Source organism: Cuculus canorus, chromosome 8, assembly GCF_017976375.1.
Source record: "Cuculus canorus isolate bCucCan1 chromosome 8, bCucCan1.pri, whole genome shotgun sequence".
Taxonomy (NCBI): Eukaryota; Metazoa; Chordata; class Aves; order Cuculiformes; family Cuculidae; genus Cuculus; species Cuculus canorus.
In genome coordinates, this window is record NC_071408.1 from 7,076,988 (window position 1) to 7,099,510 (window position 22,523).

The 22,523-nt window shown below is 44.9% G+C and overlaps 2 protein-coding genes across 6 annotated transcripts in view; both read left to right on the forward strand.

Moving 5' to 3' along the window:
- SUCO (SUN domain containing ossification factor) overlaps positions 1-14,333 on the forward strand; it is a 44,228-nt gene extending 29,895 nt beyond the window's left edge. For 3 of the 5 annotated variants that reach the window (XM_054073191.1, XM_054073188.1, XM_054073190.1), the window contains 7 exons: positions 744-1,910; positions 2,673-2,760; positions 3,928-4,032; positions 5,086-5,240; positions 5,591-5,682; positions 6,899-6,954; positions 7,094-14,333. In XM_054073191.1, coding sequence (XP_053929166.1) covers positions 744-1,910; positions 2,673-2,760; positions 3,928-4,032; positions 5,086-5,240; positions 5,591-5,682; positions 6,899-6,954; positions 7,094-7,540 — 2,110 coding nt within the window. In that variant the 3' untranslated portion in view covers positions 7,541-14,333. Of the gene's footprint in view, positions 1-743; positions 1,911-2,672; positions 2,761-3,927; positions 4,033-5,085; positions 5,241-5,590; positions 5,683-6,212; positions 6,253-6,898; positions 6,955-7,093 lie in introns of all 5 variants that reach the window. The other 2 variants (XM_054073192.1, XM_054073189.1) reach the window with 2 other exon arrangements.
- A 3,145-nt stretch (positions 14,334-17,478) lies between these two features.
- Positions 17,479-22,291, forward strand: FASLG (Fas ligand). The gene is made up of 4 exons (XM_009559870.2): positions 17,479-18,306; positions 18,681-18,726; positions 20,440-20,493; positions 20,924-22,291. Exons 1-4 carry the CDS (start codon positions 17,917-17,919, stop codon positions 21,316-21,318), a joined length of 885 nt encoding a protein of 294 aa, XP_009558165.2. The 5' UTR covers positions 17,479-17,916; the 3' UTR covers positions 21,319-22,291.
- Positions 22,292-22,523: the final 232 nt, after the last annotated feature.

Below are 22,523 nucleotides of genomic sequence, written 5' to 3' on the forward strand. Positions count from 1 at the left end.
AGTAGCAGAAGTGTTCTCCTGCTCTTGGCTGTTGCAGGTTTCCTGTGTGGATAGTGAAATACTCTTCCAGGTTTTGCAGTTTGTCTCCTGCAATGGAGACTGATTAGGGATGTAAGTTTTGGTGCTGAAATTGTACGCTAAGTTGAATAGACAAAAATTCTGGTTTAGGAGCTTGTATTTTTTTTGCTAGGCTTTCCTTGGTGAAAATATTTATGCAAAGATATGGAATTGGGTTGGGAGGAGGGGTCATACATAAATAATCTACAGTGTTTTTTTTCCAGTTGATTGCAGTTGTTTAGGATTGCTTTGGCTAATAGTGCTGAGAGTCTAGCTCTTAAATGTTTAGACGTGGCTTGTGCTGGTTTTAGTGGCTTTAAGGTGAATGGGAAGGTTGTGATTCTTGCATTTGCAGTTGAAGATTGTAGCAGAGGAGTAAGATGATATCTGTGTAAAGACTTAGTGACATTTGAACTCGCTACTTTTTTAGGGGTGAGGTAGGGGGCAGTAATCTGACCAAGAGAGCTTGCTGTTTGAGATGCCAGAGTGAAATAATTTGCTTGCCAATCCGTATTGAAAGCCATGAGAGAAAACACTAACTTAGAGATTTCTGGCTATGTCCATACTGGCTTTTAGTCACTGGAAAAAACTTTGCTAATTTTCTGAAATACCCTACTTTTGCAGTCTTCCAGATCAGGAATGTACAACTCTTGAGGTAACATGCTGCCTTTAATCTTTTTTTGTAGACTTGTTACAACAGATATTCCACAGATCGATAATGAGCAGTCAGCTGTGGATTTGACAGAAGAAAGTCCCATTGTTCAGCTCGTACAAGAGTATGAAGAAGATACAAGCCAGTCAACAGTAACCTTGCTTCCCAGTGATGATCAGGAAGAAGAAGCATCGACATGGTTTGAACTTGAGACAGAAAAATACTGCTACAACATGGCAACAGCATGTTGTATTTCCACCTTTTCAGAGTATCTGTTTAAATGGTGTTCAGTTGTAGTAGCCATGCATCGGCAGCGTAGTAAGACCGAAGGTAAACAAGGGCAACATTACTCTGCTGATGTTCAGCAGCCTCAGGCAATTCTGACAGAATCTATACATACGTCAATAGATGAACCTCTACCTGAGAAATTAGATAGCAAAGTTGATAGATCATCTGGATCTCCTGTTGCAGTTGACTTCAGCAGTGCGGTACATGAGGAGATCAGTAATGAGACCACAGATTCAATTGAACTGGAACCGAGCCATCCTCAAACTGTCTCTCAATCCCTTCTCTTAGAAGTTACTTCTGAAGTTAAGGCATTGCCAGCAACAGACACAGTGTTGAAGCCTGCAAACGAAGATGCAGGCCCGGTAGCACCAAGGGTGACTCCCCAGCTCGATACAACTGAGATCAGTGCAGAAATGGAAAAGGCTGAGAGCTCTACTGCAGAAGAAAACCCAGTAGCTTCTGAGACCAGTGTGGCCACAGAGGTAAAGGAGATAAGCACAAGAGACACTATTGCTACATTGGTGATTTTAAAGCCCACAGAGACTGTTCTGCAGCCTGAACATACAGGGGGCATGTTAGCCAGTGATGCTGGGGAAGGAAAGGAAAGCACTCCAGAAGTGCAGAAACCCATTTTGCCTCCTGTTGAGTCTTCTGTGTTTGCCGAAACAAAGGAGGATGATCTGGCAACTGAAGAAGCTTTAATGGCAATTCCAGTCTCTGGGGGACCACAGCGAACAGCAACGGACTTCTATGCTGAACTGCAGAATTCCACAGATCTGGGCTATGCTAATGGAAATCTTGTTCACGGATCTAATCAAAAGGAGTCTGTTTTCATGCGTCTTAATAACCGCATAAAAGCCCTAGAAGTAAACATGTCTCTCAGCAGCCGTTATTTAGAAGAACTTAGTCAGAGGTAAGTCTGAGGAAGGCTGGTAAGAGTCTACTGTATGTAAACATGATTTTAGCCAGCTGTACAAAGGAACAGACATAACAAAGTAGTACAGTGGAAGTGGAGTATAATATAAATCACAGCATAAAGCTTCATGGAAAATTGAGAAAAGTACCTAAGCCTAGGTAGTTACTGGAGACCTAGGCATCTGCAGGTGGCAGCGGTACCCTTTCTGTATTTTCAGATACAATCACATTTATTTTGGTTTTGAAGACTATTGCTGTGGTTTTTTTTAAAAGGATGAAGTGTTGCCAGGATGTAAGTGCTAATCCTGTCCTTAATCATTTCAACAAAAGGGCTCATCTTTCTGTTGCTGTTTAAACTGAATGACACAGAGCTACAATGCCTTTTTTAATAAATTGATTGTTTCCACTTAAACTACCATGTTACCTGGTTAAGGAAAGGAGCATGGAGAAGGGAACCCATGGTTTCCTGAGGGATGTATGTAAATTCATGTTTTTCTGTGGTGCTTCTTAGTCTTAGGAGAAGCAGGAGGGTGTTGAAATAGATGTGACTTAAACCTTGGTGAAAAGACTCATCAAAAAGCTGGGAAGAGACATGTACCTGTTTTATGTTTGAAATTTAAGATGAAATGCAGCAACATTTAAATAAAACTTCTTTGGACAAAGAGAAGCTTTGTTGTTGCATAGTGGGATTTCCAAAAGCCAGATGTAGCACTAGAAGTCTTATGAACTAGAATTTCAAACCTTATGCTCTCTGTTTTAGGTACCGAAAGCAAATGGAAGAAATGCAGAAGGCTTTCAATAAGACAATAATAAAACTTCAGAATACCTCAAGAATAGCAGAAGAGCAGGTATGGCTTGTTGGAGCAGTTATGTGCTTTCCTGCTTAGGAGAGCTTACTTTTAAGAAAGAGTTGCCAGGAGTTGCAGGAATTCTTTCAGTTGAAGATTTTTATTAGTTGCATGTCTGCCTTTTAAAAGCATCCATTCCATGCTTCCTGTTCTTTTTCTCTTGAATAAAATTTTTATGTTCCCAGTTGTTTTAGAATAGTCATTTCCAGCTCTATTTCCTGATTTTGTTTTTTAAAAACAGTCCTCTAATGGTAATGGCTAAAACTGCTAAATGTCTTTTAAATGGTAAAGTTATCTGATTTTTTCCAGTCCTTGTTTCTTGGTTTAGTTTTAATCTCTGGTTTAAAGTAGGAGTAGATAATTGCCCTGATGTTGCTGAAGAGATCTACCCTCTACAAAGGGATGGGGTACAGTAAAGGCTTAAACTGAATTAGAATTTGAAAGCGTAGTGTGTATGTAACAGAAGCTTTAGTTAGTTCTTTAAAACGTGACTTAAGGAGATGTTTTTCCTGCTCTGCTGTGCGAGCTTTCCTGATGAGCTGTGAAATACAGCACTAACTACAGTGCTGAATAATCACTAAAATTTCTGCAGTGCAGTCTGGGCCTGTAGTTTGCTTATCCAATCAACAGTGAAGAAAATCGCAACCTCCCCGATATCATGTGTGCTCTTTTCTGCCTACCTTGCTCACTTTTCTTAATTTCTCATAGGATTAAGGATCCAGTTAGTGCTCTTTCCAGGAGGTGATAGGTGCCAGTAACTCATTCCTGTCTGGCTTAGGCTCCTGTCATTAAGTGGCTGGCTCCCTGGTCAGGATACGGAAGCTGTGCCTTTAGAATGCAGTTGTACCCATTCATCTGCACGTGTGGTTTGTAACATGACAGTACTCGGCTTCCTGATAGTCAGTGCATGGAGCTGGCTTCTTCACCTGCCTTGAGTGAAGACAGCAGGAACCACTGTAATGAAACGCAAAATATTGATGTTTTTGTCTATGTGACTAGTGCTGCTTAAGCAGTTTCGACTGTTACATGAAAGTTTGGTTGAAAACAATGCTGAATAGGTCATATGGCTACAAAATGCTTTGCTATGTCAGACTGCTGACTCGGTAGTTGTGTGATTTGGAACCAGCAAATAAATAAATAGCATGACCATGACTCTCTTTAATGTAGGATCAACGGCAAACAGAAGCAATCCAGCTGTTACAAGCACAACTCACCAACTTGACGGAGCTAGCTTCCAATCTGTCAACAGTTGTGGCGGAATTAAAATGTGAGGTAATTATAATTCAGCACTATGGCATGAGGACTCAAAGGAAAAAAAGTGCATAAATATATTTCTATTTTAAGAGGCCTGGAGTCTTTAAAAGAAACTATTGTTTTGGGAAGATGTCTAAAGTGTTGCTTTTTAAACTACTTTAGCAGCTGGCCAAGGGAGAGGAAGAAAGTTAGAGTAGCTTGACCCGTGTTGCGTACGGCAAGATGGGTAATAATGTAGTACAGCAGCACTGTTTAACCCATGACTGATAAAGGATAAAAACTTAGTTGGAATAGCTTAATATCTCAGCCTTTCTGTGGTGTATTGGAATCAATATTGTTTTGTAAAGTTGTTCCTAATGAAACTAGAAGACTAACCACTGACTCTGAAGTGGCAATAATGGGATTTATTTTACATATGGAACATTTGACAGTAAGGGGGAATGGTAGAATTCAGACTTCACGAATATTACAGATTAAATATCACAGATTTCAGCTTCCATAAAATTATAGTAAGCTTTGTCTGTATATGTTTGAAAAATGCATATTCAGAAGAAAAAATCCTTCCACTAAGTTGTGAAATGGAAGACTAATCAGCAAGATGAAATCCATTGAATGAAGTGGATATGATGTTATTTATTCCATGAAACACTATGTCAGCTAATGAAAATCATCACATAGCATTGAGATAGTATCACATCCATGTCAACTGTAACACAGAGAATTTACTTCCTTAATATGTTTTCTTATGGAAAGTATATTTCTCCCAGATAGGCTTGAATGCTCTTTGCAAGGGGTGGCTATGGTAGTACCATAGTCAGTGAAACCTTTGTTTTTACCAGCTAGTGGGTTTTGGCCTTCAGTCCCTGAATTGCTCTGTAGCCGGTAGACTACATCAAACTTCTGAAAAATACTCAAAGTTGAGCAGTATTTAGTGAAATTGAGGGAAAGTGACTTGAAAATGTGTCAGTTGTGTTCCTTTAAAGGTATTAGCCCTTAGAACAAAATAATTAATAATTATAGTATTGTTAGACTGTTATTTTTGTGTTTAACAACTGCACCAAACCCTTCCAGGTTGCTGAACGGCAGACCTACCTTGTGATTGCTCTGATTCTCTGTGTCATTCTGGGCTTGGTGCTTTGTGTGCAGCGGTGCAGAGGCACTTCTCAGTTCTGTGAAGATTACCTCTCAAAAATTCCCAAAAGTAATCACTACCCAAGCCCCAAAAGGTAAGATGTTTGTATTTGAAACTTACTTGTTCTTGCAGCTTTTATTGATGTTTCCTAAATTCACTGGGACTGACAAATCCACATTGAGTCTTCCTTCTGCAAACTCAAAGATAGCAAAGTGCCACTACTACTCTGTAGTAACGCACTCCTAGGAGCATTCTGGGGTTTCTACACATAACCTGCTTTGATAGCTTGTTGCAAATGCAGCACCCTGTCTGTCTGCCAGGAGTTCTTTGGCACCTTGTGAATAATTCTGTCCTTCTGCCAAGGATTTTTTTTAGTGAAAAATGCGTCTGACAAAGTAATGAGAAAATTTTGTTTAAAAAAGCTTTATGGATTTTGTTTCCTAGATGTTTTTCCTCCTATGATGATATGAATTTGAAAAGAAGAACTTCCCTTCCACTGGTCAGATCACAGTCCTTTCATCTAGCTGGTAAAGAAGGTACCATTCACATATTATACATACAGTCTCAAATGTTACTCTGTTAGTGATACACAATGTGCGTTACCGTGAGTGTATGAAGAGGGAATTGCAGTTCAGTGGCAAAGTACACTGGATTATCATACATAGTTCACGGATACATTCTGTAGGACAAGGTGGTTCATGAACGCGTTACCGGACACTTACAGAACTGTGCTAATTATGCTAAAATATTGAATGTAGTCCTTGCTATCATTTGTACTGTACAGATATTTTCTTGGGGTTAGTGGTGAGCCGTGCAGGTGTTCAGGTCTAGAAAGCTATTTTTGTGGCAGAAAATAGGGTTTTGTTTTTTTCTTTAAATGCCAGATGTGGGAAGTCCTACTTCTGAGAAGTGCTGATAGCCTATCTTTGGAATTGGCAGATATTTAGGATCCAAATTTATCAGCTTTAATAACGAAGTTCAGGCTATCGTGGCTTGGGTATGAAGAATAATCAAATCTTTTCAGTATTCATGTTACACTTGGGAGAACTGAATTTTGGTTTCTTAGGCCATCATCATCATGCAAAACCAAAAGTGTGCAGATTATTGTAAGTACCAAGTATGCAGCTGATACTGCTTTTCTGGGTGCAGCAAACTTGCTTCGTGGGTTTTTGTACTGTGAATAAAACTGCATGAAAAAAACTGCATTGAATTGGGAATGTGTTGCAGTAGAGACTAGCTAAGGCATAAACTGTTTCCAGATTCTCCCCTGCTTTGGCTTGGAAGAATGATTTACTGAGTCCTGGCAGAGGAATGCCAGACTGGTCTCGTTTCAGTCTGAACATCTGTGTCCTTGATAGGTACACATGCTTCTAGTATCTGCCCTGTCATGGGCAGGCTGCACGTTAAACACTTATTTTGGTAACGGTTGTTTTGTAGAAGCTAACTTTCGCTGACTGTTGTTCCTTTTGCCCAAAGGACGTTCTCTGCACCTCCTCTATGGCCTAAATCTGTCAGGAGGTGCAGCTTTTTCAAGTGTCTGTCACTGATAGCTGCTGTGGCAGCTATAGGGGTGTTCTTCTGTGTCTTGACTTTACTTCCTGTGTTCATGTGTTGTGCCTCCATTAACTTAGAACAGAAGCAAAAATGTGTGTGGTAAAAGGAGTATTATATCATGCTATTATTTATTTAGAATTCTGTTGTTCTAGAGCTGGCAATGTCAGGGCTGCTAAATGTGTGATCCTTCTCTTACAGCGGATCCAGGGGACCTGTATATCGTCGAACCCCTGAAGTTTTCCCCAGAGAAGAAGGTACAGTGACCATGGGAGGGCAGGCTAAGCTGAGCCTGTTTCTGTCAGCAGGTGGTGCATGTCTCGTTCCAAAGCTTGATTTTTACACTCTGCTTGCCCTCCAGAACCTAACTGTTTCTCTTTTTACTTGTGGTTTCAGAAAAAACGTTGTAAATACAAAAATGAAAAAACTGAGTCTGTTAAGTCAACAACAGAGCCTCTGCATCCAGTAGCCAATGGGGAAATAAAAGGAAGGAAGCCGTTTACAAACCAGAGGGACTTCTCTAACATTGGGGAAGTTTATCACTCTTCGTATAAGGGTCCTCCATCCGAAGGAAGCTCCGAAACATCATCGCAGTCTGAAGAGTCTTATTTTTGTGGCATTTCAGCATGTACGAGTCTGTGCAATGGACAGACCCAAAAGACAAAAACTGATAAGAGGGGTATAAAACGAAGACGGTCTAAAGTTTCAGACCAAGGGAAGCTCATAAAAACTCTAATACAGACTAAGTCAGGGTCAATGCCAAGCCTGCATGACATAATCAAAGGAAACAAAGATATAACAGTGGGAACACTTGGTGTCACGGCAGTTTCTGGACACATCTAAAACTAGCTGAACTTCTCAAACAGGAGAGTGTTTGTTCATTTGAGAACAATCTGTGGTATTCTGTGGGAGGACAGTGGGAGACGAAGAGCTCAACTAATTGGAAAGTATTCAGAAATTTGGTTTCTGCCTTTTAAAATAGATGGGATTGTGTCAATCTTGGCTATAAGCTGCAGCTTTACAAGGCTGATAATTTCCTATGAGAACAGCTTGGGGGAGGGAGGGCAGGGTTCGTTTTATAAAGGTTTTTTTTCACAGTTCCTGGGACAGATTTTTCAAAACCCAGTTTGTTGGGTGGAATAGGGATAAAAGCCTAATCCTCTTCCTTTAGCTTTGTTCCTATTTCTTGCACCTTCCCATATTTATGTGCCTTTTGTCTATTTATAATGCCACTGGAAGAGGGGAGATACAGTTGTTTGTCATTTGATTTATTTTGTAATTTCTCTAGCTTTTTTTGAAGATGCAACACTACAGTGCTGTAAAGGGACATGTGTTGGCCTTCAGCTGGACTCAGTAATGTGGACTGGATACTGTAAAAATGCTAATAGATGGACTTGCCTGACTAGATTCTGGATTTGAGGAAATACCTCATTAGGGATGGTGATTCTATTTATTGCCACCTTCAGTTACAAATCGGAGCTGGAGTCTGAGGAATGAATGACAGTGGCACTTTAGGATTTCCTGTCTGTGATGGGATCTTAGGCTGATGAATGCGTTTCTTCTCTAAGCTGCCTGCTGTAGTTCTCTGAAGGAAGTGGGTTGGGAACACTTGCTGTTTGTGCTGAAGGTTCAGGAAAAATCTCAGCCTGGGAATGGAAGTGTGAGCTGGGCTGTTCTCTGAGCCAGCTCTGGATATGTTGAGATTGCAAAGCCTTGAAAAGCCTTGAAAGTCTGAGCAGTCAGGCTGGTTCAACGTGGGTGTTTCCATAATGTTTGCTTTTGTATTGGCTAACAAATGTGCAGTGTTTGTATGGCTGTTATTTTCATATCCAAGTGTTTTTATTTTGACTGTGATTGTATATTTGGATACTATAGGATGTGTGATTGCTAAAATGTTGAGTGTGTATCTGAGTGAGTGGAACAAAAGGTTATTCCTTTTGACAGTTGTTACAGGTTCACGTTGGAAAAAATAAGTTAACTTATTGAGCACTTTTAGTGGTACCCTTTAACAGATCTAATGCCTTTCTTGGGTATTGTATGTAATGTGACTTATTTAAAGCCTTTGTTTTTTTGCTGCTTTCTTGTTAGTTTATGAATTCTTTATGATGATGTACTTTTGGAGTTGATCTGCACAATTAGCCAGTCAGAGCAGATGAGCTGGACGTGTCGAACATGAATTCAGAAGGGTTTCGAACTTGGATGAGGAAAATCACATACCATCTGAGTGCAGCATACACTGTTGTGGAACAAGAGTATGTAACTGCAGAGCTGTAGTGCCATTAGAAACTGTGAATTTCCAAATAAATCTGAACACTTTGTCTTTAATTTACTGGCATTTTTCCTTCAAAAATGAAACTTGTGACTTAAATTCTTTGAGAAGCAGAAGTATTTAAGTTTCAGTCCAGGACTAGGATTGGTGTCTTTTGGGCCAAAGCAAGGAGTTCATAAACTTATTTGTCAGCCTGGATGTGTTTGCCTATTTAAAAAAATGAGAAGTGGGTGGAGGAGAGAAACTGAAGGCTGAGTGGTGCTTCGTCTGAAAATCCAGGAACCGTGGCTTTGTAAAACTGCTAGAAAAGCTTCTAGTATCATTTCGTGTCTTGCTAAGGGTGTATTCCATCTCACGTTTGCAGATACACCAAGCTGAGTGGTGCAGTTGTCACACCAGAAGGACAGGATGTCATCCAGAGGGACCTAGACAAGCTGGAGAAGTGGGCCTGTGTGTGATCCTCATGAGGTTCAACAAGGCCAAGTGCAAAGTCCTAGAGCTGGGTTGGGGCAATCCCCAGTTTCAATACAGGATGTGGGGCGATGTGGTTGAGAGTAGCCCTGTGGAGAAGGACTTGGGGGTGCTGGTTGACAAGAAGCTCAACGTGAGCTGGCAGTGTGCACTCGCAGCCCAGAAGGCCAATCATATCCTGTGCTGCACCAAAAGAACCGTGGCCAGCAGGTCGAAGGAGGCGATTCTCCCCCTCTGCTCCACTCTCATGAGACTTCACCTGGAGTCCTGTGTCCAGTACTGGAATCCCCAGCACGAGGATATGGAACTGCTGGAATGGGTCCAGAGGAGAACTACGAAGATGATCAAAGGGCTAGAACACCTCTGCTATCAGGAAAGGCTGAGAGAGTTGGGCTTGTTCAGCCTGGAGAAGGCTCTGGGGAGAACTTGGAGCAGTCTTCAAGTACCTGGAAGGGGCCTAGAGGAAAACTGGGGAGAGACTTTTTACTAACGGTGTGTAGTGATAGGACAAGGGGGAATGGCTTTAAATTGGAAGGGGGAAGATTTAGATTAGACATGAGGAAGAAATTCTTCGTGATGAGGGTGGTGAGACACTGGCCCAGGTTGCCCAGAGAAGTCGTGGCTGCCCCATTCCTGGAGGTGTTCCAAAGCCAGGCTGGATGGGGCTTCGAGCAGCCTCATCTGGTGGGAGGTGTCCCTCCCCATGGCAGAGGAGTTGGAACTGGATGGGCTTTGAGGTCCCTTCCACCCCAAAACATTCTATGACCTGGGGATCCTTGGAACTGATAGTCTGTGAGAATGACTGCATAAAATTGCCTCTTATACTTAGAGCTGAGGTCTGTTGAGGCTATAAAAAGCCATTTAAAACATTGGATAGTAATTTATCATTCCAGAGTTTTCAGCTTGAGGTTTGCCCCTGACTGGTCCCTTCCTCCTAATTTCTTTCTAGCAAGTGCAGCAGCACAGTGTTCAGCCAAATACCAAATTTCCTGGCTCTCCAGCATCCACCGTCCACTTTGCTTGTCAAATGAGACCTCCCTGAAGCTGATTTGTTGCTTGAATGTCTCAAGGCTCTCCACTTCATCATAGTGCTATGATTTAAAAAGCAATTGAGTGTGGGATTTGCTGGAGGGGTGGGAATTTTTTTGTGTGGGATTTTTAATTTACTGGCCTTCCTCTTGATACATTGCTCCTAGGGAGTGTGCTTTCCTTCACTGCCCTAGCAATCACAGATCATTAATAAGAATCAGCTGAAGTTGGATGTGACGTTCTCAAAACACCCCTTCTTCATTCTCTGGCTATAAACCAAAGGCTGACAGATCTAGAGTGTGCCGATAGGTATAGAATGAGGCCAAGTGGGTCATGATGCAATATGCAGGCAACAAATTGGTCCCTAACAGGGAGTTTTATTTTTGTTTCATCCTAGCTGGCCTGTGAGCATTGGATGAAAGCAAATTTGGTTGTGAAACTCAAGTTAAACCAAAGATAGTGGTGGTAATACACATTTATCAACTGTACAGTGTGAGAATAAAGCTCTGGGGCAAAGAGGGTTGCCTTTCCTCAAAGCAACGATTGTATGGATGCCCCAAAACTTTCTTCTTCATCCTTTTCTGTTTTGCTGTAATGGAGAATTTCTTACTTTGTCCTGCGTACGTTTGTTTTCAAGACTGGATTATCTCACAGCACTGGTGAGCAGTCTTTGATGATCACTAGGAAATTACAGTTGAGGACTTAGCAGAACTCCTCAGTGCTTTCTCATGAAAGAAGAGTGAACTGTGTTTGTTTGAAAGTGTTTATGTATACTTCCCTGCTCTCTTAGGAAGGTGATACCAACATTTGATTTGGCCTTGGGCCAAAATGCCTTTTTGTTGGTGTTCTTCTGCTGATACAATCTGTTTTATACCCAAGATGTTGGTGAGTTTGCGTAGGTTGGGCATGTTTAAATTCCAAGAACATGTTTAAATTCCAAGAACGTGTTCAAATTTCCAAGTAACAATTGAAACTAAATGCCTCCTAGAACGTTTTTTTAATTCCCTGCTCTCTATATATAGCTTAAAAATTGGGCATGAGTTACATCTAAGGAATTGCTGCATTCTGTGGAAAAATGTCAGTGCTAAAGCTTGTCAAGTAATGAACACGTAGGAAACATGCCATGGGAATAGCATACATCCTAAATGGACAGAGCAGAGCTCTGGGGTGGGAATATGGCCTGAGGCCCTGTGGCTTCCAGCTCATTCTGGAGAAGTGGCAGATGCCTTAAGTGTTAGATAACACTGGGCCAGAAACTCTTATCACTCAGATTCCCATGTTTCAAGGCTGTTCTGAGAATGCCTCACAGCATTCCCACTTCTGAAATTGTACCCTGAAATCAAAGTAAAGAATAAGTGATTTAATGAGTGGTGTAGGTTCACTCTCCTGAAAGCTGCTTGTTCCTCTAGGCTCTGAGTCAACAGGAGCTTGTGTGAATTCAGCGCGATGGAGCAAAGGCATCATGTGCAGCATAGGCTTCTCTAGGATTTGAAGTATTTGGCCAACAGACACTTGAGTCATATGGTGAAATATGTCAGCCTGGTGGTTTTGTGCTGATGAGTAGGGATGGCTGTTAGCTGTGAGTAAAGCACATCTATCGGAGTCGCTGCTGGTGCATATAAGCCAGGGAGCGCCTCCCATATTCTCCCAGGTACGTTCTCTAACCATTTCAATTATGCTCAGGTCTAAACTTTCCCATCAATGCACAGGTTATGCTTCAGCAGCTGGAGCAGCTGGCATTCGAAGGAACCAACAGAACTGCTTGTGTTATTGCAGACTTGAGGGGATTTGTTCTGGCTGTAGGCTGGAGATTGAACTGCATTTTCTGCCTGCTGCTGCCTTGCTGCTTCTAGTTATTTGTAGACAGTTTTTAAAAAAAGGCTCTTGATGTCAAGTTCTTATTGCTTAATGTTATCCTTTAATGTGGGCTCTTGAGTCACGTTTTTACTTCCAGTTTCATTAATCTCACACTGGCTCTAGCTTTCAATACTTGATTCTTTGGTGAAACCAAGTCCTTCTTAAATTGGTCCTAATCTTTGCAGAGAAATACTAGTTTCCAATGAAGACAGCTTATAAATCTTGACAAATTCCTGTGGTGGCGTGGATACTTAAAGGGAGAGCCTGCTCCATCTTTTGATATTGCATAATCAGGTTGGACAGCTGTAGATGCAATATACCACCAAGAAGCCAGCATGTGTATGCAGCAGTGAGGACTGCATCCCTGCTGTCCTTGGGCCGGCCGGGAGCCCAAGCAGCATGAAGGCTTCCGCGGGAAGACAGATAGTCACAAACATACACATTGTCTGAGTGTATGTACCAGCCATGTTTGCCACACTAAGATATTCAGGTTATACACATTCAGCATCAGAGTGGAAATATAATGTTTTTAAAGTATGCAAACTCTACCGGCTATGTGGTATTGGTAAGCAGAGAACTCTAATACACGGTGTCTGTGTGTGGCTTCTGCTTTTGCCATGTTATTGTGAGATGAAACAAGATGGAACAGCTTAGCATGCTCCACTTAATCAGGCAGAAACATGTTCCACTTCACTTGGAACAATTAAAGTGTAGAGTCCTGACCACAAAGTGCTGTGGGTAGGCCACCAGGCAGCATGTCTCATCTCCTGGAAACCCTGAGTGTCACATAGCGTCAGGTACTGCTGAAGAGGCTGCTGGGGTTTGTAACAGCTCGACAACAACTGGTGTTCCCAGAGATCGGTTAGATAAAACGTGTTCGCTTAGCAAAGGACAGCAAAACTCATGAAACTCTCTTGCCTATCCCTTCTCTAATTTAAGAATAGCAATGTTAAAAGAAGGTACCACGGAGCTTTCTTCTGCCATACTGCCGTGTCTCATATTGGACACAGCCTGGGAGCCACACTGCCCTTCCTGCCTGTGCTGCTTGTCATTAGTTGCTAATGAAGTCACAGAGTAGAGATATGGCTCTTAGTAGGGAATGGAGACGAAGTTAACTCTGCACTTTATTAAACTAGAAATGGAACTGTTTCCCACCTCGAGGCTTGTTTTTCCTCTGTTAGCTGTGGTGGCTGGAGCCTGCATCCCGCTGCTGGGCCCACTGTCAACTCAAACCAAACAAGAATCCACGTCTGTGACTTTTTCCTTTTTTTTCCCAGAAAAATAACTGGAAGCAGCTAATTAATATCTTCTGTTAGTGTGACATGGTTACTGCTGGCATGTCAAGGCTGTGTACCTTGCCCTGAAACCACCTATAGCTGCAAGCTAGATCCCAAGGCAGTCAGCTGAAGGCTCCTCAGGGTCTGGGGAGGTCAGCTGAGGCGGGTGCTTGTGGTGTAATGGGTGAGCACAGCTGGGGTTGGGCTTTCCGGGTGCCAAAGTGATGCCAAGGGCCTGAATTCGCTCAGCGGCGGAGCTGAGGTGTGATCCTGGTGGAACTCGGGATCTCAAGGCACATCTGGGGTTGTCATTTTTTTTTTTTTGGTTGGTTTTGATCTTGTTCTTTTATCGGCTGAGAACGGATGCTTCCAAGAAGGAAGATAATTGTCAAATAGTGACTAGGCTACACAAGTCAGCAAACCCAGCAGGCGTTTTGCAGGGCCAAGGCTGAATATGTGCTGGCAGCCTGGGCAAGATGTGGATCCTGCTGAGGGGCTTATGGATGCAATTCTTAGCCTTCACAGGGGAGGATGGGAAGTCAACATCTGCACCTTCACTGTGGGCTTCCTCACAGCCTCTGGGTGGCCACACCACTTTGTTCCGTTGTCCCCCATGACTAAGCTGTTGTATGTCAAGAAATGACATGCTTCTCTTTTTCTCAGATGTTCAAGCAATAGATCCCATTACCTCATAACCACTACACCTTATCTCCTTGCTTTTGTTACAGGCACAAAAGAAATAAAATCTTACTCTACTGCATTCAATTCTTTTTTTTTTTCTCAGCTGCTTTGGCTATTTCCCTGCTTGGATTCTGTCCTGCCTTGGGTCAGAACCCAGGGCTGCTGCCTGCTTGTTCGGATGACAGTGAAGGAGAGACTAAAGCACCTTGCTCCCTGGAGAGGGCTGTATTAAGCACTGCAGCGCCAGGCCAGAAACCTGCTCTTGAGTGTGAATATGGGAATGTCTCCCTTGTGAGCTATTGGCACAAAGACATGGCTCTACAGGTGCTGCAAACGCTTCTAGCAAAGAGCGGTTCTTGAGGAAATGAAAAGCATTGCCCTTGCCTGGGAAAACAACTGTTACAAAAACTGTAATACAGAAATGACACTAAGATGTCTGCACGCACTGCAAAGGCTGGGTCAGGTCTGGTGTCTTCCATGCCTCTTAAAGGCTTCAGTGAAGAACCTGCTGCCTTTGGAGGCAGTTCTCACAAGGATCCATTACAATGTTCAGTCAAAAATCCACGTATTTCTGTGCAAACTCCTTCGGGTTTGGATTCTGGGTAGCAATCCCCTGGGAAGGTGTTTTTATGTGAGATTCAGGAGCCTCTGCTGCTGGAAATTGTCCCTTTTTATACAGGATTTTCACATACTGTCTGGCCTTCCCTACCAATCTGCCCTTATGGACCAAGTTGAACTTGCCCCATTGACCAAGTTGCTGTCTGGCAGTTATGGCAACTTCTTCCTGAGCCCCTCTGATGTTGAACATAAACTTGCAATCTGAGTTCTGGTCCTGTCTGTAGCTGTCTAAGGCTGTATCTGAGCTCATACCTAGGGGAACCTGTGGGCTTTCCCTGCTGGAAGCTCATGCCCAGCTGTGAAGCTTTTCCATCAGTTTCAGAACTGTGTTTTCTGTCTAGGATACTATTTTCTGTCTGATGAGTTTGATCTGCAGTCTTTGTTTCTCCACTTGTTTTCTTCTGATTAAATTCTCTGTCCTCATGGTTCCTTAGGATCTCTTACCAGTTATTTTAATCTTCAGATATTACTGGTGTCATATTTTGCCTGGTTTTCTCCAGATCTGCTGTAAAAGTGTTGAAATGGCGCTGCCCTCTCACCCACCCATAAAAAAAAAAAAAGCATCTTTGTGAAAATAGGAAGCGGTGGGTGAGAAATAAGTGCACTTCTGACATTTAAGGGAGGCTGTCAATGTGCCTGCAATCCCACCACGATAAGCTGCCTGTGTTAAACACAGCCAGTGTTAGAAAAAACTTGAGTGGATCCTCTCTAGGCAGAGCTGCATGCTCAGTGGCGTCTGATGTGCTTGTGAGCAGCGCCTCCAAGTTTGGGGAAGTCCTGGGCTTCAGATTCCGCTTCCTGAGCCATCGCTGTATTCTACAGCAGCCAAAGGGGCCACAGAAAGCACTAAAGAAATAGAAACCGACACCCACATCAGTGTTGCAAGGAATCATAGCCTCCTTTTGTTGGAAAAGACCTTTGAGATTGAGTTCAACCACAGCTGCTCACTACTGAATCATATCCCTGAGCAGGCTGTGCTCACTGCTCGGAGAACGAGGGAGGGTGGGCACTGACTGCCGAGCAAGAATCCTGGGCCGGTGGTGAATGCCCCCTGACGTGGCCCAGGCACCCCTGGCAGCAGCAGGGCGGTGCTGCGCAGGGAGCTGGAGTGATGGAAGGTGGGCTGGCAGGAGATGCTTCCCCATCCTTCTGCCTCTCTCAGCTCCCTGTGCCTCGGAGGCCTCTCGCTTTCTCCATGCCCACCGCTGGCTGGAGCTCGCCACGTGCAACGGGAGGTGTGGAGCTGAGCCCAGCCCTTTATGTGACCCTCTCCTGTAAGGATCCTAAGAATGGATGAGGGCTCATCCTTGGGCTGTCTGGGAGCACCGTTCTGGGATATGGAGGGGAGGCATCGTCAGACTTGAACTGCTGAAGCTGGATTTATGTTGCTTTTGTGTCTTTTATATCAGAAACCTAGAAGTACAAGGGAGAGCCAGAGAGGCTGCTAAAACCTCTCATGCTGTGGATCACTGCTGCGGTGAACATCTTCAAAAAGCAGTGGGGTGTCTGGTGGTGCAGGCAAGGCTTTGAGGACACATCTGGCTTATTGGTGTGGTCGGAGGTGAAGCTGAGCCCTTGCTTTGGAGAAACAAGTGTGCATACGTTGTTAGAGCGTGCTGTTCTCTGACCCCGGTTGTGAGGTTCAAGATCAAAGCCTGCATGTTGGGATCGCTTCTTTCAGCTACAGAGGAGACAAATCTCTGGTTTGGCGTTGTATTAAGCATTTCGGTTTTTTAAAATGCTGCCCCATAAAAATACACATTTTAACACAAGTCTGTGAAATGGAAGCACAAAATGCTGTGGACAGTCTTTTGCATCTGTATACCTGGGGGAGAATCTCACTGCTACCACTTAGAAATCTGTAGATCAGAGAGCCTTAAACTGATGAATGAAAACGTTCCTGTCTCTTCTCGTGGTTTTGGCATGAGCTCTTATGAGTATTGGTCCTTGCAGCATGGCCTGAATTCTGGACTGTTTCTTGATACAATTTCTCTTGCCTTCCAAGATGAGTAGCACAGCGTCTGTCCCAGGCTTTAATCCCACAGGACTCTGCCAGGTTAGGTCCTGCTGCAGTGCTTTGTATAGTCCTGAAGGGATGATAAAAAAGTTCTTCCCGCTCTAATGTATCTTCAGGTTAGAAGAGGGCTGTGGGGTTGGAGATGGTACTGCAGATGTAACAGGGGCAGCAGAAGGTGACAGAAGAGCCTTTTTGTGCCCTGAGTGCTGTGCTTTTCCCATATGGTGGCAAGGAGCTGGTGCAGCCTGGCCAGCGCCTTGCAGGGATGCGGTGTGGAAACGGGCAGACCACGGACCTGGCTGTTAACACCAGGCAACTCTGCTGAGGCTTCAGCACTGATGATAATACCTCCTTGCAGGTAGGTTGGTGTTTATCACGGTGGGACGGTGTCTGTGACTGGTGTTCTATGTCTCAGGATTTCTGCCCTACGGAGCAGCCAGGGAAAAAGCGAGTTGCTCAGTAGACAGCGGTAGGTAATTTATTCTGTACAAAATGAAACAATTCCCCAGTACCTACAAAGGCACTTGGGATCAGCTCTTCATCCTGCTGCCAAGGGGAGCAGGTCCTCAGCTCTGCTTCTCCCCTCTTGTGCAGGACTCCAGAGATTTTGTCATTCCTTTTGTTCTGCTTGTGGTGCAGGAGACTGCAGTGGAAATGCAGCTGCCTTTGCCCAAGTGGGCTGCTGGAAAAGGTAGTTTGCTGGCGGGTGTGCGCTAGGCTGGTAATTCAGCCCCCAGCTGGCAGCACAGCCCTGGCGCGCTCCACAAGCACTTCACTGCTGAGCTCAACTGCTCCCCAAGCCCTGCTGCTGAGCATAGTTTTTGTGTGAGTGCAGTCTGTCGCCGAGCTGGTCCCGCTATGTGTGTGCTACCTCGGTGTGGGAGGAGCAGTCGAGTGCCCCAAACTCACAGCTGAGGGCGGAAGCTCTTTGGGGTTTGCTGTTGATGCTTGAGGCTTTCATAGAGCTGCAGCATCTGAGCGGGTGTTCACTGTTGGAGTGATGCAGGCGTACAAAGGCAGAGCTGGGTCTTCCCCCAGGGCTCAGTCTGGGACAACCCTGGCAGGGTTTGGCTGCCGAATGGAGGATCACGCCAAGCATGTCCAGCCCATGCCGCTCCCAGCTACGCAGCAGAACTTGAACTACAGGTACCCCCAGATCTTTTGGGTGGATGGCTGTGCCAACACAAGTTCTTCCTGCTCCTCAGCATCCCCAATTGCTCCTTTCCCACCACCTGTACCTGACCGGAGGAAAAAGCCAAGGAACAAAACGGAAAGGAGGAGCACTGGTTTCCTGGTGATGTCCTTGCTCATCCTGCTGGCCCTCACTGGAGTGGGGCTGAGCATGTTTCAGATTTTCCACCTGGAAAAGGAACTGGCTGAACTCAGAGAGGTGAGGTCTACCTGGTGGGTCACAGAGGCTCTGAGGAAATGGGAAAAGAGGAAAAACTTCAAATTGGGTCTGAGATGCTGAAGTGCTACAGAGGTCCCCAAGGAGCAGGCTGATGGCATTGGAATGTCTGTCTATGCCAGTGGAAGTGGGGCTGCTTCTTACTGACAGGGATTACTCTGTCGGTGATTGATATACCTGGGTGTCTCGGTGTTTGAATGCTGCAAGTTCTCTCTCCTTGTATATTTCTTAACACTTTGCAGCTTCCCGCGAGCACCCAGAATTAGCCACTGTCAAGGATAGTCCTTGGCTGCTTTAGACAATGCCCTTATGCTCTCACTCTGCTAAGACAGCTTGTCACTCTTCTCTTTTGACAGTCTGCCAGTACCGAACATATTCCTCCAGCTCTGGAGAAACTCATAGGTGAGTTCATGCACATAGAGGAGGAACTCCTCTGCGTTAGAGTGTGTGGGTGCTCCTGTCATAGTCTCCCCTCTCCTCATCAGGGGCAAAGGCAAGGGCACAGCTCGATGCTCTGAGCACTGATTTCACTTGCTTGGCTGGAAAAAATGCTTTATCTTTGGAGTGTGGGGATGGGGTCCTGTACCCTGCCTACTGCTGCAGCACTTAGAGGGGTCACCGATGGGTGAGATGGTCATCTGAGTTGTTACTTCTTTCTCTCACTACACTTTTAATGTTTTGGGAAGATGCAGAGGGTTTCGTTTTCTTTGGGAGTGAATCCTTCACTCCCTTCAGCGCACAGCTTATATTTTACTGAATTCCTTTGGTACAGAGCCTCACTGCAGCCAGAGCTAATTGAGAAGAACCTGATTATACGTGGGTTCTTTTCTTCTAGATTTGTCACTTCAGTGAAATTGAAACTTTCCATGAGAATCTTTTGATTTTTTTTTCAAATTTCATTTAGGAAAAAAGCGAGGAGTTTCAATCTCAATGGAACAAACTTACTCTTATGTTCCATGTTAATTTTACTGGTGAGGATATCCCTTTCTAAAGATGTCTAAGTGAGAAAGAAATTTTCAACTCTTTTAACAATTTTTGCTAGATCTGAAAATTCTTTTTCCCTTGAGGATTTTGGTTAGTAGGAAAGCAGATTTCTTTTCAAGTTTGTTCTGATACTAGATGAAAGCAAATTCAGGAACAGCCAGATTCTCTGGGAAGAGCAGTCCTGGTTCCCATCAACTCCTGTATCAATAAATTTTGATTTACTGCCTGGGGGCAGGAGAGCTAACGTTTTTACTAGACGCTCAGTGCTCTGATCACAGGCTACTTTCGCAGCAGCTGAATACGAGTCATGAACAGTAATCCTGAATTTCTTGATGAGGGTGGATAAAAAAATAAAACCAGGGGTATAATGTAAAGGAGAAGGGGAGAAGGAGAGGAAAATTGAATCGGCTTGAGGAAAGAACGCTGCCTCTAAAATTGGAGAATGTGATGCTTGGAAGTAGATGCTGAGAAAGGAAGGATGGAACGGGATGGGCTCCTAACACTGAGCCACTGTAACCAGACTGTCTGTCCAAAGGGAATTGAGTCCTCCAGGGAAGGCAGAGTTTTCCAAGCTATGCTCTGAGGACAAGGTCTGCCTGGCCAGCAGGATGGTCTGTGGGCTGGTTTGCAGGATGTCTCAAGGGTCTTTTCTGGCTGAGTTGTAAGGAGCATTGATACTCAGCAGACAGAATACCACTGCCCTTGGCAGTGCTGGAGTGAAAGGGGGCGGTAGAGCAGGCTCATCTGTGACAGGACATGAGCAGTCACCTTGGTATGAACCAGAGATGCTGAGTGAAGGGGCAGTATTGCCCCTCTCCTCTGCCCTGAGTGACAGGCCTCTGTTGCAGGTCACCAACTGAGCCACTTTAAGATGAAAGCTCTCCTTGCTCTTTCCCCTTGCATTCAATTACCTCTGGATCCTTTGCTGCAACTCTTCATTTCTAACTCCTCCCCTTGTCCTGCAGTATTCACCCAAACGCTGCTTTACCTCACTGCGCTAAGTTGTGATGCTTGTGTGCCCTGCGCTCCCCTGAATCTGCTCCATTTCAGCTTTGTGGTTGTGTTTCTTGTGCTCTCTGGGCTGGCTTCTCCATGCAGCATATGACCGATGTCTTTGATTTTTTTGTGCAGGGCAGAAGGAGGAGGCAATGAAAAAGGAACCAAGGAAGGCAGCACACTTAACCGGTATGTGTTGACAGACCAGCAAGATGTGGGAGCAGGGGACAGGGAGAGGTGGCTGCAGTGACAGGGTGGCATGGTGAGGAGCCCACCACACATAGGCTCTCCTACTTTCCCTTGGTAACATGTGCTGTGACAACGAGAAGTTCCTCCACAGATAAAATCTTCCCCTCATTTAGGCTTTTCAGTGAGGGCTCTGCTTTTCAGTTTGGTTTTGAGCTTGCATCAGGGGTGTGTAGGGCAGATGGCTGTCACAAGCAGCTGACATTGAGTGAGATGAAGGTGAAAACTCCTACCAGCGCAAGGCCAGGGTGGGTCTTCCATGCTTCTGACAAGGACTTGAAGAACAGTTGACTTGTGACGTGGGCTGTGACTTGAGGAAAAAACACACAACTGCTTGTACACACCACAATTTTCCTCTTGCTTTGGCTTCCAGGGAACCCAGCACAGCAGGACCTCCCTCTGGAGTGGGAACCCATCTCTGGCCATGCTTTCACCAGTGGCATTCAGTATCGCGATCAGGGACTTGTCATCAATGAGACTGGCCTGTACTTTGTATACTCCAATGTGCTCTTCCGGGGCAGCGTCTGCAGCAACCAGGTGCTGACCCACATCGTCTACAAGAAAAACCCATCCTTGCCAAGCAGCCATGTGCTGATGGAGGACAAAAGCATCAACTACTGTACAGGTCAGAAAATATGGGCCAGGAAAAGCTATCTGGGTGCTTTGTTCAATCTCAGGAATATGGACAGTTTGCACGTCAATGTCTCCAAAATTGCTCTGGTTAATTTTGAGGAATCCAAGACATTCTTTGGCTTATTTAAGCTTTAAATGGGACTGTTGGAGTGTGGCTGGAAGGCCCCCCCGCACTAGGATGCGTGAGGGGTGAGTGCTGCCTGATTCACAGCAGCCAAGACAGGGTCTCATACCACAAAGACCATCAAGAAACAATGTTTTGGCCTTCACTGTGAAGAGGGCTCAAGCAACTGGTAAAGGCTCAAAAGTGGACCTCTGGAGAGCACTGGAGCTGTACTGTGTCAACCTGAAGAGAATCACACATTTTTTCCCTCCAAAAAAACCCAGTAAACTCCAAAATGTAATGTGCTGAAGACCCCACTGAAACTCACTACTTGCTACCTGAGAAGATGTTGGTGCCAGTGGCCCCACATGGTGTCATAGGCCTGGTGAGCTTGGGCCAGCAGATGTGCGGAGACAGCTGGTGGGCACTGAGGAGGTCCTTGAGCCAAAGCTCTGAGTGCCTGGGCCGTGCTGTGTCATACTGTGGGTGGTGATGTGGGAATAACTACTGTAGAGGCTTCAACTGCCCGCCCAAAGCCATGGCTGACCAACTTGCTGGGGCATTCAGCCCTGTGACTGCTGTACGACAGGCACCTGTCTGTTATCACACGGAATGAGCCAGCTGTGTTGTTTTCGTGTTAAGTTATTGACCATTCCCATCCTGGAAAATGTCCCCCAACCCCTTTATTTAACACATCCTGACTGCCTTGCAAGGAGCGTGCCAGAAGCAGCAGTGCTATGAGTGGGGTCCCAACTCTGGAGAGAAACGACAGCCACACTGTGATGGTGGCGCTGGAGGGGAGGCCACGTGCTTTGCTGACAGGGCCTGAACAACACAGCAGTGGAGGGCACTGGGGCCCAAGATAAAAGCTGCACCTCCAACCCTCTTTGCACCATTTTGACACATCAGTGTCCTCCATGGAGATCTGGTCCTGCCACCTCATTCAAGGTGCAGGTGGACTGTGCTGGCCAACATCAAAGGCATGGCTGTGGCTGGTCCCCTTGTTGTGGGATATTCTCTCCTGAGCAAAACACAGATGGTGAATAAAGGTATATTTTTCTAGTAAGTGGCACGGTCCTCTCCTCATTTAGGGCAGCAGGCTTCTGCAATGCCCAAAGCCCTGAAGGCACCTGTGATCAAGGGCCAACACCCTGCTCCTTCTCCAGCAGCATGGCAGAAATCTGGAAGCTTTACCCCTCTTTTCTGTCTGCTTTGCCGGGTGCAGGGTCCCTGCCAT

What these genes read in the sequence shown, in the direction of transcription:
- FASLG (XM_009559870.2), top strand. Translation starts at nt 17,917, where the DNA reads ATGCAGGCGTACAAAGGCAGAGCTGGGTCTTCCCCCAGGGCTCAGTCT. An exon ending in AACTGGCTGAACTCAGAGAG is followed by an intron (nt 18,307 to 18,680) that starts GTGAGGTCTACC and finishes CTCTTTTGACAG; the next exon opens with TCTGCCAGTACCGAACATAT. An exon ending in GAAGGCAGCACACTTAACCG is followed by an intron (nt 20,494 to 20,923) that starts GTATGTGTTGAC and finishes TTTGGCTTCCAG; the next exon opens with GGAACCCAGCACAGCAGGAC.